The sequence below is a fragment of the Geospiza fortis genome, unplaced genomic scaffold (genome assembly GCF_000277835.1).
Source record: "Geospiza fortis unplaced genomic scaffold, GeoFor_1.0 scaffold192, whole genome shotgun sequence".
Taxonomy (NCBI): domain Eukaryota; kingdom Metazoa; phylum Chordata; class Aves; order Passeriformes; family Thraupidae; genus Geospiza; species Geospiza fortis.
In genome coordinates this window covers 4,004,935-4,018,488 of record NW_005054315.1, presented here as the reverse complement: position 1 = coordinate 4,018,488, position 13,554 = coordinate 4,004,935, and the positions used below count along the sequence as shown (strand labels likewise).

Sequence of the window (13,554 nt, the reverse complement as noted above, 5' to 3'; positions counted from 1 at the left end):
TTTCTAGTTGCCTTTAGTCAACGTTTTACATTTATAAACTGCATTAAAACAACCTTTTTAAAGACTGAATTCCAAGATTAATAAGTGGTATGTGAAGAATTTCCCTCACATATTGCAGCAGTATCACTTATGGATGTTGAGTCCTTTGACCTGGGAATTCTCAGACCTGTGGTACCTGTGTTGGCTGCAGTATGCCAGCTTGTTCAAAGTGGGATGTGAGGCTGAATGCTTACATTTACTTGTGCATGTGGCACAGCAAAGAGGCAGGAGTTTCTGCTGAAAATGGTGATATCAACTGGGAACATTTGTTCCAAACAGCTAATCAGGGTTTCAGAAATGAGAGTCTAAAGGGTAGCGATGAAAAAATCTGAAAAAATAAAAGCTGAATAATTGTTTTTAGGGATTTCTGCCCATTGCAGATGTGGTGGTTTGGAAAGAAAATGATAATATTTTCCCCCATTAAAATATTAACAGGTTTTTAAATGGCTGAGTTTTGGCTAGCCATCATCAATTCACAGGAGCAGTAACAGAGAAGGAGCCTGAAGCGCGCTTGGAAGAATGACAGGCTTCGTGCTTGGCCAGTGCTAGTGTGTCTCTTAATTTTTCACAGATGCTGCCAAAAGACTGTGTAGCTCTATGGGTTTGTGCCTGCAAGACACTTCTAAACTTTGTTTCTTAACAGCGTTTCTCCTCCCGAAACAAGGCAGTGGAATGTTCTTTTAACCCGGTGTACAAAGCTACTGAACAACCTGAGGGCTGGAGGGTGATTGACTGCACAAGTTTATACTGGAAATAAGGCAGAAATTTTAAGTATGACTGTGATTAGACAGGTTAGACAGAATATGTGAGGATTCCTAATTTCATAAACTCCTGAGATCAGGTTACAACTAGGATTCCCCTCCAGATTCAGAGGATTCCATACAGTGTGTAAATAGGTATTTCCATCATGGGTGCTTACATGAGCAGTATTCCCACCAGAATTAACAGAGAGTTAATCTCCTCTGGTTCTAGAGGGATTCCCCCAGCCAAACTGTGTCCGCTCTGAGGAGACCTGAGTCCCTCCACAGACTCTGTTTACTGTACTATCTCCACTGACTGCAATGAGTGTTTATAATTGCTTTACAGATAGATGCTTACTTTACACAGGGATACTGATACTTTCTCTGCATATCTGGATCTTTTTCTAAAAGAGATCCTGCAGGTCATCTAGGGATTAAGGATTTGGTTCTGCAAAGCTTTGGATAGCTCTACAGGACTTTTGGGGACTAAAGCTACACATGGCCTTAAAAAACACCATGAGATTTTTGTTATGTATGTGTGCCTGCTTTTTACTATTAAATTACTGAGTGTAATATCATTTGTAACCTAGCATTTTATGAAGTTTCAATATGAACCATTTTTTGGGTATCAAAAAATAAATTCACAGAACAAAGTAATGAACTAAAAGTGACGGTCAGTGGGCATAAGCAATGTCTTGTTTCCACAAAGATTTCAAGGATGGAATTGGTAGTTCTGTTCTGTGTCTGCACTTATGAGCTTCATAGTGCTATCAGACACAGCTCAAAGTACATGAAAAGGTCATGCTCATCACTACTTTTAACAGCTTTACCTAAATCTGTCATGTAAATGAGTGGAAACAAAAGCTCAGTTTTTTTCTCTTGCAATGGTTTCAGTCAGGAGCACCTTCTATGAAGCCAGCAGAATAACACAACTTTGAAGCCACCAGAAAAGTATAAGAGTGTGTCTTATGTTCTCAAACTCTTGTGAGAAGTTGTGCATAACCCCGTTGACTTGATTTGCTTATCAAATGACTGAAAACACTGACATATTTAGGAGGCTTGGTGGGTGCTGCTAAAAAAAAAAATCCTTGGTTTACTATACCTAAACCCTTCTGTTTAATGTAAACATTCTGATGTGTCTAGGACAAGGAACGTCCAGGACAGGCTTACTGTATTGTGGCTCATTGCCACCTTAACGTGGCCTCTCCTTCCCCAGCTCCTCCCCCTCCAGCAGTGTGTCAGCTGGGCAGGGATTTACTGGGAGGGGTTCTGGCAGGTGGATGTTAGGACTGCTCATGTAGCTGTGTTTTGTTTTGTGCGGCCTGGCCTCTGTGGCTATGCCTTTGCCCCAGCTCTGCACAGCTGGAAGGTTTTGTCTGAACATGGGGAAATGCTTTTTTATTGTGAGAGTGAACCAGAACTGGCACAGGTTGCCCAGGGAGCTTGCGGAGTCGCCATCCCTGGGATAATCAAAAGCCTTCTGGCCATGGTCCTGAGCTGTAGGTGGCCCTGCCTGAGCAGGGAGGTCACACAAGTGACCTTGGAGATGCCTGCCAACCTCAGCCACCTGAGATTTAAATCCAAGACAGTCAGTGCAAACAAAAGTGCAGTTCAGTGCTTTATGAGACACCAAATGGAGCTGCTACTGCCTGCACTTACAGAAGTGTTAAAATTCTTTCAAAGCAGTCCTTCATGACAGTGACTTTCAGGATCACACAGAGGAAGCTAAGGAGAGACATGTAGCAGTATAATAATCCTGACAAAAGTAGGAGTCTTAACTCTTCTCAGTTTGAGAAGTCTGATGGGGCTGCTAATCTACAAACAGTTCATCTCCTAAAAGCCTCTCTGTCATGTTTAGAATATCAAGAATCCATGCTGGACTCAGCAGAACCAGTGCATGGAAACCAGTGCAGGTCTTTTCTGCTGCTCTGCTGCTCACTTAGTGTGTACACACTGGGCACTCAAATGCTGGGAGGAGATATGTGGGAAGAAAGGCTCTTGAGCTTTTCAATCTGCAGAATGAGCTCCTGCACTGTTCCTTCTGGTTAAAGTTGTGGAAACAGTTAACACATTCATGTTTTTGAAGACCCCTGATCTAGAACACTGATGTTAACAGGTTACTACCACATGATAGCTAGCAACTCATTTTTTGTGGAAACAAGGGTGTTCTCTCATCCTTCCTTTAGCCACCTCTGGGAAGCACTGTCCCTGGGTGTTGTGCAGGTAAGTGGGTAGGTGAATTTGGACAGGTGACTACAGTTGGTGAGTGGCTACATGATACTTGGAGATTCATTCCTTCAGTCATTCCCAAAGTGTGGTGACTACTCCCCTGCTTCTTTCCAATGAGGAAACTCATTGCCAGATCCTGGAACTTGGCTTAAAAATCCCCATTTGAACATTGTGCTCTTTGTAAACTGGATTAATGGTTTGCTATTCCTTGGTCATTGTTATATGGGTATTCCTTTTTTATTTACATTCTATGTAATAGAAAAGATCTATCAAAAATTTCATTTAAAAACTTTTGCTAGCTAGAAATCTATCAACCTTGGTAAGATCCTCAGTTTAGCTACCAAAGATGATTGAAAAGAGTACCCATCCTTTCTTGAGTACTTTAGTTGATACTATTTTTTTTATTTTTCTCAAAAATTAGTGATAGTAGAAAAATAATCTACTTTGAGTTGTTTCTTTCAGGATGTGTCCTTCAGATATGGGGGTGGTAGCTCACTCCCTTTTGCAATTAAGTGAATTCCACTGCATGTGCTCTGTAAAATTCCTGGCACAGCTTGTTTGACATGTGAGCACTAAAAATCAGCTTATACTTTTGCCAGGTGCAAATATTTTTGAGTGATTCCCCAATACTGTTTAAGCTTTCCATCTCCTAATGAGAGTGAAACACCTTGTTGCCAGTGACTTCAATGTATTGTTCTGTTTTGTTTTGGTTTTTTTATTCCTTGTGTAAATCAGATTTGCCAAACCAGTGTTCTCCCAATCCTTGTCACAAAGAAGGGACCGTCAAATGCGAGGATCTCAAGGGGGATTTCTATTGTGAATGCAAGCGTGGCTGGCAGGGAAAGAAATGTGAAAAAGGTAATTTGGTTTCATTATCTTTTATTCTTGTAACAAAGATATTTTTGGTTTTTGCTGTATTCTCAAATGGTCACTGATACTGTGCTGCACAATTCAAAAGTCACAGAACTGAACCTAGGTTACACACTGTTCATGTTTTTACCCTTCTGGGAAACGGGTAGTTTTTCCAATCAACTTTTTTTATTTGACTCTAGTGGAGCTCAGCTTGGTCTTGGCAAGGTAATCCAAGAAGATATGCTCCAACATTCTGCTCCATCCCTCTGAAAGCAGCAGCAGAAATAGAGTAGAAGTGGCTTTTCAAGCAGAGCTGCATCAGCTGCTGCTGTGAGCCCTGGTGTAACAGATCACAGAGCACAGAGCCAGAGAAGCTGGCCCGTCTTCCCATCTAGCATCCCCGCAGTGGGAACAGTGACTTCCAGTTGGCAAGTTGAGGTTTGAGTCTGATGACATAGATTGATAAAATTAGTCTGTTGAAGCCTCCTTGCTAGTCTGACCTTATTCCATGTCCACTTAATTCCACATATTCCATTGGTGTATTTCCATCACCTCAAAAGAGAATTTCAGACAGAAACTATTCATGCAAGAAGTTCCAGCTGCCCACAGAGTTTTCTCTACAAGTTATCTTCCCTCCTATTGTTTTCTGGTTTCTTTGGTTCTTTTTCTCCTGCCTGCAAGGCTTCCTGTCAGGGCCACTGCTTTTTTGCTTGCCAATAGTAAATAATGACTAGAATTGTATTCAGCCAGTCCAGAATTGTGGCAACTGAGACAACAGGAGATCCAAGCCTTTCCTTCTCATGTAAATACTGTGTTGAGTTTATAGGATCACTCAAGCATCTTATTTAATCAGTTCAGAAAGCAGACCAGTCAGTATCCAGTTGGCTTTGAGAGCTCAGACACTGATCAGTCTGAAGCATATTTCCTTATTTTCTTTTAAAATGTCATGACATGCTGTTCTACCCATCAGCTAACTCTGGAGTCCCGTAGACAAGCAGGACATAATGAGCAGGTAGGGTGGACTGAGGGTGAAACTCAGGCTCTGCTGGATTTTACAGGCTTTTCTGCCAATTTCAGTGGGGCACAGTTAAGCTCACGAATGTTCAGCAGGTGTGAACTTAGGTGTGAACTTGGAACTTGCTCTGTTCTCACTGAGTTCTGTAATAGTAACAATATAGTGTTCCTGTTTTATTTAAAGGTTTTGTCCTGAATTACTGGCCATAGCATAATCTTAGTACTTAGTTATGATATAAAATACATAACTAGTTTGCTTCTGCAAACAAGCTTCTTTGCCTCCACAGTCACTAAAGATACTTTTATGTATTCTCAGAGCTGTGAAGGAGATACTATTCAGTTACAGATCCTTCTCTCTCCCTTTTTTTTTTCTTGTAAGTTAAACAAAATTGAGCTTATATGCATGAAGCATTTGAAAGAAATCTTTGTGCTTTTTGTTATCACTTGTTGCATCTGTAATACTGTTTCTTGTTTGGTCTTTCTCCTTCTCAATGCCTCTGGCACTGTGACCCTGTAGATTATTTACAGATGTGAACAGCTGACTGTGGCACTTTCTTTTGATGTAGATATTGATGAATGCAGAACGCAGAATGGCGGCTGTAACCAGCTCTGCCTCAACAAGCTAGGCAGCTACCGGTGCTCATGCTACAGTGGTTATGCTCTTAAAGACAGCAAAATATGTGAAGGTAAGCTTTGCTGGGATTCTCAGTTTGCTTCAGGGGGTTGCTTCAGGACTTGTGTCTGTATTTTGGAGAGCTGGGTTGCCCTGAGCAGTCCTGGTCTGCTCCCTAGCCCAGCAGAATCTTGCTGGTAGCTCCTCTTAGATTTACTCCACTGGGGTTGTGCTGGGTGCTCCAGCCAGCCTACAGGCCTGGGCTTGTCAGCAGTTGGACCATGATACTCTCAAGAGCATAACAGAGGCGTGATTCATGGAGGATTTGTGGCTTGGATTGTGCTAAGTTGGTTTAGCTGATCAGTCCTCATATCCTGACATTGAGAGGAAGAAGCGCTGGCCAGATGTGTTGTTATGATTCTTTCCAGTCTCACAGTGTTGTAGTATGTGAGCCATTTGTTTTTGTTTTGTGTGTTCCTTATTTTATTATTTTAGATTTGTATGTGTGCAGCAGCTAATGAATTCAGATAGATACAGGTGGCTAAATTCACTGCAACTCAATATTAATAGGTGTAGAAAGGCCCTAGTGAAGTTTGGCAGCTATTTTACATACCAGCTGAGAACAGAAAATGAGGACCTGAAGTTTCTGATTGAAACTGCCAAATGAATTTACATAACCAAAACTTAAGCAACTGAGATTTTAAAAGTGTTAAGAGACTGCATGCTGAGACAAACTCAGTAACTCAGTAACAGGTGGCTGTTAAAGTTATGTTCATCTTATGAAAAAGGTATATATGAAAATAAAAAAAACAGGTATATGTCTCTTAGAGATGGATGTGATGACATATTTCTAAACAATTTGTATACATGATCTGAACAACTTATTAATGCAACCAGCAAAAAGAAAAAGAGCAAGATTTTGTTTCTATTTCACTCACACTCTAAAAAGTGATAACTGTATAGATTACATGGTATCCATTCCTAAGGGGAGCAGCAACTTAGAAGAGCCAACTTCACTTTTGGATTGTCCTCTGGTGCCAGCCAGCATGGACAGGTGGCTGGTGAGGGGCTCACATATGTGTTTGTTTTCCTGTGTGTGTACATTTGTTCCATACCCTGTCTCCTAGAGCACTGTGAGCACTGCTATATAAGCATTCAGTAGCTTCAATATGTGACCTTCCAGCTGCTGAGATTACTGTCAGGTGCGGTTATTGATAGCTCAGATTTATCATTGCATTTTGACTTTTTAAATGTTTGTTCCTGTCATTGTGGGCATACACACAAAAGTTCCCTCTTGTCTTGATTTGTAGACTAAGCTACATGGGGTACTCAGCCAGTTCACTCATACGTGGGAAAATCAACAAGAGTAATGAGTAATTGTAGTTTTAACACATACTAGAAAGCAAAAGTAAATATTAAACTCTCAGTACACTACAAATGTTTTGTCAACACTGAGATTTTGCAGGGTATTAGTTAACATGTGAGGAAAACAATCAGGTTTTTTTATGGACTTCCAGTTCATTGCCTGCCCTTATGGCGAAACCCCACATCTCTCTGGCATGGCTTGTTCTCTGGGACAAATTGGGCTGCCTCAATTCTCCCTTGCCACTACAGACTGGCAGATCTTAGCTTTGTAAATATATGAAAATGTATTGTTTGCTTGTCTGAGGACACAGAGCAGAAATGTCTGAAGTGCCACAGGCTGAGTGTTCCTTCAGCATTTTGGATAATATTCATGCTGCCACTCCTAAGTTTCTGCCTGTTGCTTTTTTAAACCTGCAGTTTCAGTCCCCTGATTGGAGAGAGTGGGCCTTTTTGGTTTTGTGGTAGTTGTTTCGTTTTACAATTTTTCTCCCGGTTTACTTTGCCTTGCTTTTTCCAACAGTGGTTAATGGCTTAAGGTAAAAAAGACAACTGATTTTTGAAGCCTGAAGTCACTTCTTATAGCTAGCTAACCCTAAAAGTAGATTCTTAAAGATACTGGTTTTTTTCAGTTTTCAAAGTAATGCAGGGATCTCCTTGCCCTAAGCTCACTCTATGTGAAGAGTGAAGTGATTATACTCCTCTGAAGTTGTGTTGTTTAATTGCTTGTTTTGCAGACATAGATGAATGCACAGCATCAGCAGACATCTGTGGAGAAGCTCGCTGTAAAAATTTAATAAGCTCATATGAATGTCTTTGTGATGCAGGCTACAAGTATGATGACGTGAGAAAAACTTGTCAGGGTAAGCACAAGAAATGTGTTAGCATTTATGATATAATTTAAATCTGTAGAACCCCAGAAATTTAGTTTCAGGCTTCAGTAAAAGCTTTTTTTATTTCTTTTTTAATCTTGCTTACACACTGGAGTTCTGTTCCCTTTCCCTAGTTAGGAGTGAGTTTGTGGTCACCTTTGAGTTCATGGAGCTTGCTGTCATCTTTGAGTTCAGTGAGTTTGCAGTCGCCTTTGATGACTTGAATCAAGCTGTACGAGCCAAAGCACTGAGACTCCTTGAAGTTTCAACAAGTGCAAGATGTGGTGAAAGCTCAGAAGCATCTGTGCATGTTGCTGTCTCTCTTCATAGGACAACAAAAGTTACAAAGCAGTAGCTCTTTTTTCAAAACATGTCTTGTGGTATTACTCTGAACTAGGAATTTAATATGTACTGGAACCATGCAGAGTTCTGCTGGCTACACTGCTGCAAGCTTTCTCAACAGAGTAAGTTTTGGAAGTATTCCAAAACCAGCATTGTTCCCTGCCTTTTGTCTAAGTTAATTCAAATCACACTCCAGCCAGTCCTGTTGGGCGTTAAGTGTTAAACTCTGCCTGAAGAGATCCCTGTGGGCTGTCACACTTTGCTTTCCTGCATTTGTTTGTGAAGAAGATAAAGAATAGCTGAAGAAAAGAAGAAAAGAAAACAGCAAATGAGAAACTCAGGTTTTATATGCAGTGCCTGACTGCAAGGAGCAGAAGCCAGTCACTACAGGCATAGCAGAAGGGGCCTGAAGGGAGGAAGTCTTGTCTAGGAGTTAAAGCCCAGGGCTCTGCTCCAGCAGACAAGTAGTTGAATTCTGCTTCCAGCCTTCCCACTGACTTGCTATGTATCTTTAGGCAGCTGGAATCTGTCTGTGAAAATAGATTTCACAGAATAAGCTGAGTTGGAAGGGACCCACAAGGATCCAGGATAGAATCTAACTCCCAGCCCTGCACAGCACCATCACCAACAATCACACCATGTGCCCAAGACCATTGTCCAAATGCTTCTTGAGCTCTGTCAGGCTTGGTGCTGTGACCACTTCTCTGGGGAGCCTGTTCCAGTGTCCAACCCTCCTCTGGGTGAAAAATCTTTTTCTAATATCCAACCTAAACCTCCCCTGACGCAACTTCAGGCCATTCCCTCAATTCTGTCATGTTTAAACTAACTCAGTGTTTTTGTCTCTCTTCTTCACTGGTCTTGTGTAGATATAGATGAATGCAAAGAACACCTCTGTGAACAGACCTGTGTCAACTCACCAGGGAGTTACACCTGTCATTGTGATGGCAGAGGGGGAGTGAAACTTTCCCAGGACATGAATATATGTGAGGTATGTCAGTGTTCATTGCTGGAACTGCAGACAGACCTTTACTTGACAGCACTCTCTTTGGACAGATTCTTTGTCCTGTGTGAGGAGAATAAGCACTCAGAAATGTGTTTTGATTATAGAACATCATACCATGTGTGCCTTTTGCTGTTGGAAGGAGTATTAAATCCTTGCACCTGGGGAGGATGTTCAGTGGCACTCCTGTTATCAGGCTGCGCTTCAAAAGGAAACAACTGACGAGGTGAGGACAATTTAGAATGACAGTGAAATGCTCTAACTGGCTTTGATGCATGCAAGGGAGTTGTTACAATAGTAATTGACCCTACATTCATCATTATTTGCTTGGATTATGAAGTCCTGTTAGGCTAAACATTACCTAAACCAGTAATTGAGAAAGGCAGCCTTGACCACAGAGCTGTTAGGATAATTACTGAAATATAGTATTGTATTCTTTATTCTTGATGATGTTTTAAAAGCTGTACTCACATCTTAAGGCTTTCAGGAACGCATTAAAAGCTAGTATGTTTTAACAGAGCTTTAGAGCTGCTAGAATTGATGCTATCTGTATGGAAAGTACTCTGTGGTTTTTGAACTCTGCATAACTAATTTATTTCTTGGCACCTGTGCGGTCAGACTTGTGGCTGAGTTCGACTTTAGAACCTTTGATCCTGAAGGTATCCTTTTCTTTGCTGGAGGCCATCAAGACAGCACATGGATAGTGTTGGCTTTGCGCAAAGGACGGCTGGAGCTGCAGCTGAAATACAGCGGGGTCGGCCGCGTCACCAGCACCGGGCCGCTCATCAACCACGGCATGTGGCAAACGGTGAGCCCAGACCTGCGGGGGTCCCACTCCTTCCTGGCCTGTTTGGGATGCACTCATCGAGTGCAGATAGACTTTGTGCATTCATGGGAAAATGCTTTTCCAACCTGTCTATCCATTAAAGGCATGCCAGTATGTTATACATTCCAAGGTGAAAATATTTTTCCTAAGAAATTGAATTATACTTTATATCCATTGTAATATACACTGCATCTCTAATTTGCACAACCAGAGCAACCACTTGCACAAACAGTGCCTTTGAGATGCAGTAGGGCTAAGACGACTTCACATCTATTCAAGAAGATGCCCTCTGGCTGAGGGCTGGAAGTCAGATAAAGAGATCCTTCCCTCTTGCTGTTCTTTTAAGTTTCCAAGTGTGTTTGGTATGGGGGGGGTGTGTGGTTGCTTATGTTTGTTTGTTCATTTGTTTAGTCACAGGCCTCATATTTTCTGAGGCCTTGACAAATCTCTTATGCTACAGTATACTTTTTATAAAGTCTTCAGGCCTGTTTATATACAAAATAGACTGTTTCCCTTGTAAAGATATTGGGGTCTACTATAGCATCAAGGAGTTCCAAAAAAGGTTGGAAGAGACCTCTAAAACCACAAAGTCCAACTGTTAACCCAGCAGTACCACTGTATCCCCTAAAGCATCTTTTTATTGATACCATCATCCCAGCAATCTCATGAGATTGTAGGGATTGTAAGGGTTCATGTTTTCTTTGCACTCTCACAGACATCAGCTGGTGATTTTGGGAGTGTTACAGTTGTTGCCATTTGTGCCAGGATCATGAAAAACATGCTACAGTATGATCTAGACTAGATGAACAGTTTATACATGCTTTCTCACTTCTGCCTTTTCCTCTCCTTTGATTTTTTCTTACTTAATTAGTTCTTTTAACTTTTAAATTGATGTGCCTCTTGGGGAGTGGGTGGGAAGTTCTCAGCTAACTCACATATGAGACAAATGCAGATACTGGTAACTGTGAATAATTTTCTGGTTTACATTTTTTAGTATATAAAAGCTCCAAATTATACATTAAAGAAAGAAGCAAAGTGGGGAAAATTTTTTTCTAATTAATAAATGAAGAGGTCCTTGAATACATTCACTATCAACCACTGACATTTGGTAATGCTTCCAGCAGATGAGGTGATGTTTGGTTCAGTTCCCTTAATGACAGTGAAACAATTTTAGATTCCAAATGGAGAACTGTAGAGGTTCAGTGAAGCTGTAGATAAAATGTGTGACATGCTGTATCTTTACATATAGGAATAGCTTCAAGCCAGTTCTTACCGAATTTTATGGTAAGAGTTGTTCTGCTAATTAGAAATAGGAGAATTGTAATTGCCTGCAAAGAGAGGATGGTGACAGAAGATGTGAAAAGCAGAGTGGATGCCACTGGAGTGACTTGGGAGTCACAAAAATCAGCAGTTGTCAAGCTAATTCATTTAATAGAGGAGCTAACATACTTGCTAAGTGCCTGACCTCATTATGAGATAATTACAAACTACCCCATATTAGTTTGAGGGGGACACAGCTGAAATGTGTTTTCTTTTTTTCAGGGAGAGAAGGCAGTGGGATGAAAGTGTCATGTTTAGGCAAGAATTAAATGTCTCCTGCTAGCTATCAGTGTCAGGGCTCATATCCCTAGATATCATCCTAACCAAGGAATTGCCTGGCTGAGTGGCTGCAGCAATGTACCCTGCACATTTTCTGAGGGATTGTGTAAATCCCCCAAAATCCTTCCCTAAGGCTTTTTGGGGCAGTGAAGACCAAGCTGTGGGTGCTGTGTGGGGCAGGTGTGCAGGAGCCACACTGATGGGGGGAAGGCAGAGGTGTCCCTGCAGCCAGGGGTGCTGCCCTGCCTGTGGGCTGGGCAGCTGCCAGAGGCACAGATAGTATGGCACGAGTGCAGGAGAGAGCATCGTGCTCTGCTGCCACAGGAATGGACCTGGAGCAGGTCCGTGGCCATAATTCTGGTGACTGTCTCCCAAAGTGAAACAGTGCAGTGCTGATACTGCCCCAAAGCAGAAGGATTTACCCACGGATGAGCAGCAGCAGGAGGAAGGAGCTTTTAGTCTCTTGACTTCTTCCCATTTTACACCTTTGAGACCTGGGACCTTGCCTGGTTTGCTGGGGGGCTGCTGTATTTTCTTATCTCTTGCTTTCACCCTTGAGATACTTGGCTCTCTTCTGCTTGACATCTAGTGTCACACACCTCTAAAGGCCATATAATCTATATGGCTGAGTGATACAACTGTAAATATGTTCCTACATTTTATCGCCTCCCACATTTCTCCATTTGTCTCTCTCTGGCATGGTTTTTGATTTAGGAAATCCTGTTTAAGGATTTCTTTTTACTGTCTCCTATTATAAAGCATGTAGCCACACATTTCGTTTTGAGCGTGGACTTGTGTGTGTACTTTGCAGCCTCACTTTCAATGAAACAAAACCCAAACAAACTTCAGATGTCAGATGCAGTTGTGAGCTTTAGTCTGCACTTCAGTATGCACAGAATCAAGCTCTTAGTTTTGGCTAGATCTTTACCAGAGGGCTTTGGATACTGGAGAGAACTTCATATGGGCTATGAGAAAATAGCAATTTTACTATTTAACTTTCAGCAGATGGAAAAACAACGAATATTTAAAAGCAAATGATATGAAAAAGCACCAGCAGTGTTCTCATCTCTTGAGCAAAAGTTGCATACTTTTACTGAAATACAATGGCATTTTCAAAACTTCAGGCCAATATTTCTACCTAGGTATTTTCTCTGGTGTTAATCCTTCCTAAAATATTTTGAAATGGGCATTGAACCAGCATTGAAAACACAAACAAGCAAACCTCAGGAAACACTTTTAATGTGGTTATTTGTGTGTAATGCAGCTGGATGAAGTGGCACGTATGAAATTATGATAGTAGGGAATGCACTTGCCTTCTGTTTGTTTTGCATTTCCAAAAAAAGTCATCATTTTTTCTTATTTTCGGTGTTCAGTTTAGTCCTGCTCTGAGGACACAGTCTGGTTAGCAAAAATAATAACTTACCTGCACCGTTAAATGTCAGGGCTGAAAGTTAAGCAATCACAAGATTGGTATTTGGTTGTAACCCTGCAGCTGCCTGTAGGTCTGTCCCTTTTCAGGGCTGTCCACTTGCTTTTCAGCAAACAGTGGACAGGCTGGCTGTGTGCTATGAGCTATCCAGGGCATGAATCCAAAACACAAAGCTGCCTGCCCTTGCTATGCCTAAGCATGTGGGAACCCTTAGCTATGAGGACTGTCCTCCTGAATGTCCCTAAGCCATGGTGGCAGGCAGCAAGCAGCTTCTCCTTGCCACAGGAGTAGGGAATTGGAGCAGGATGCTAGCTTCTGAAATGCTTCCTCTTTTGGTTTATATGTGATGGTGGTGCACCAGCAATTAAGCTTTGACTATAAGTAGCAGGAGCTTAAACAGCCAGAGGGCATTGTAAAGCAGGCAGAATGTAATTTCCTAAACTGGAATCTGTTGAGAATTCCCACAGGGATTAACCCCTTCTCTTATGGAAGTTTTCACTGATTTGTGTTTGCTTGTATTAAAGATCAGATGCAGCTAAGAACTCAGAAATTTTTTTTATTTATATGTTATTACTTGCTATACAATCTAATTAAATTTTAAAAGGCCCTGAATTCTGGTGGCCCTCTAAGTAGCAGT

The 13,554-nt window shown here is 41.5% G+C and overlaps 1 protein-coding gene across 1 annotated transcript in view; it reads left to right on the top strand.

Annotated features, from left to right (window-relative positions):
• Positions 1 to 13,554, top strand: part of GAS6 (growth arrest specific 6) — a gene marked incomplete at its 5' end in the record, with an annotated part of 39,270 nt that overhangs the window by 15,476 nt on the left and 10,240 nt on the right. The window contains 6 exons of the mRNA XM_005419975.3: positions 3,744 to 3,866; positions 5,441 to 5,560; positions 7,587 to 7,712; positions 8,930 to 9,051; positions 9,171 to 9,289; positions 9,682 to 9,871. Coding sequence (XP_005420032.3) covers positions 3,744 to 3,866; positions 5,441 to 5,560; positions 7,587 to 7,712; positions 8,930 to 9,051; positions 9,171 to 9,289; positions 9,682 to 9,871 — 800 coding nt within the window. The remainder of the gene's footprint in view (positions 1 to 3,743; positions 3,867 to 5,440; positions 5,561 to 7,586; positions 7,713 to 8,929; positions 9,052 to 9,170; positions 9,290 to 9,681; positions 9,872 to 13,554) is intronic.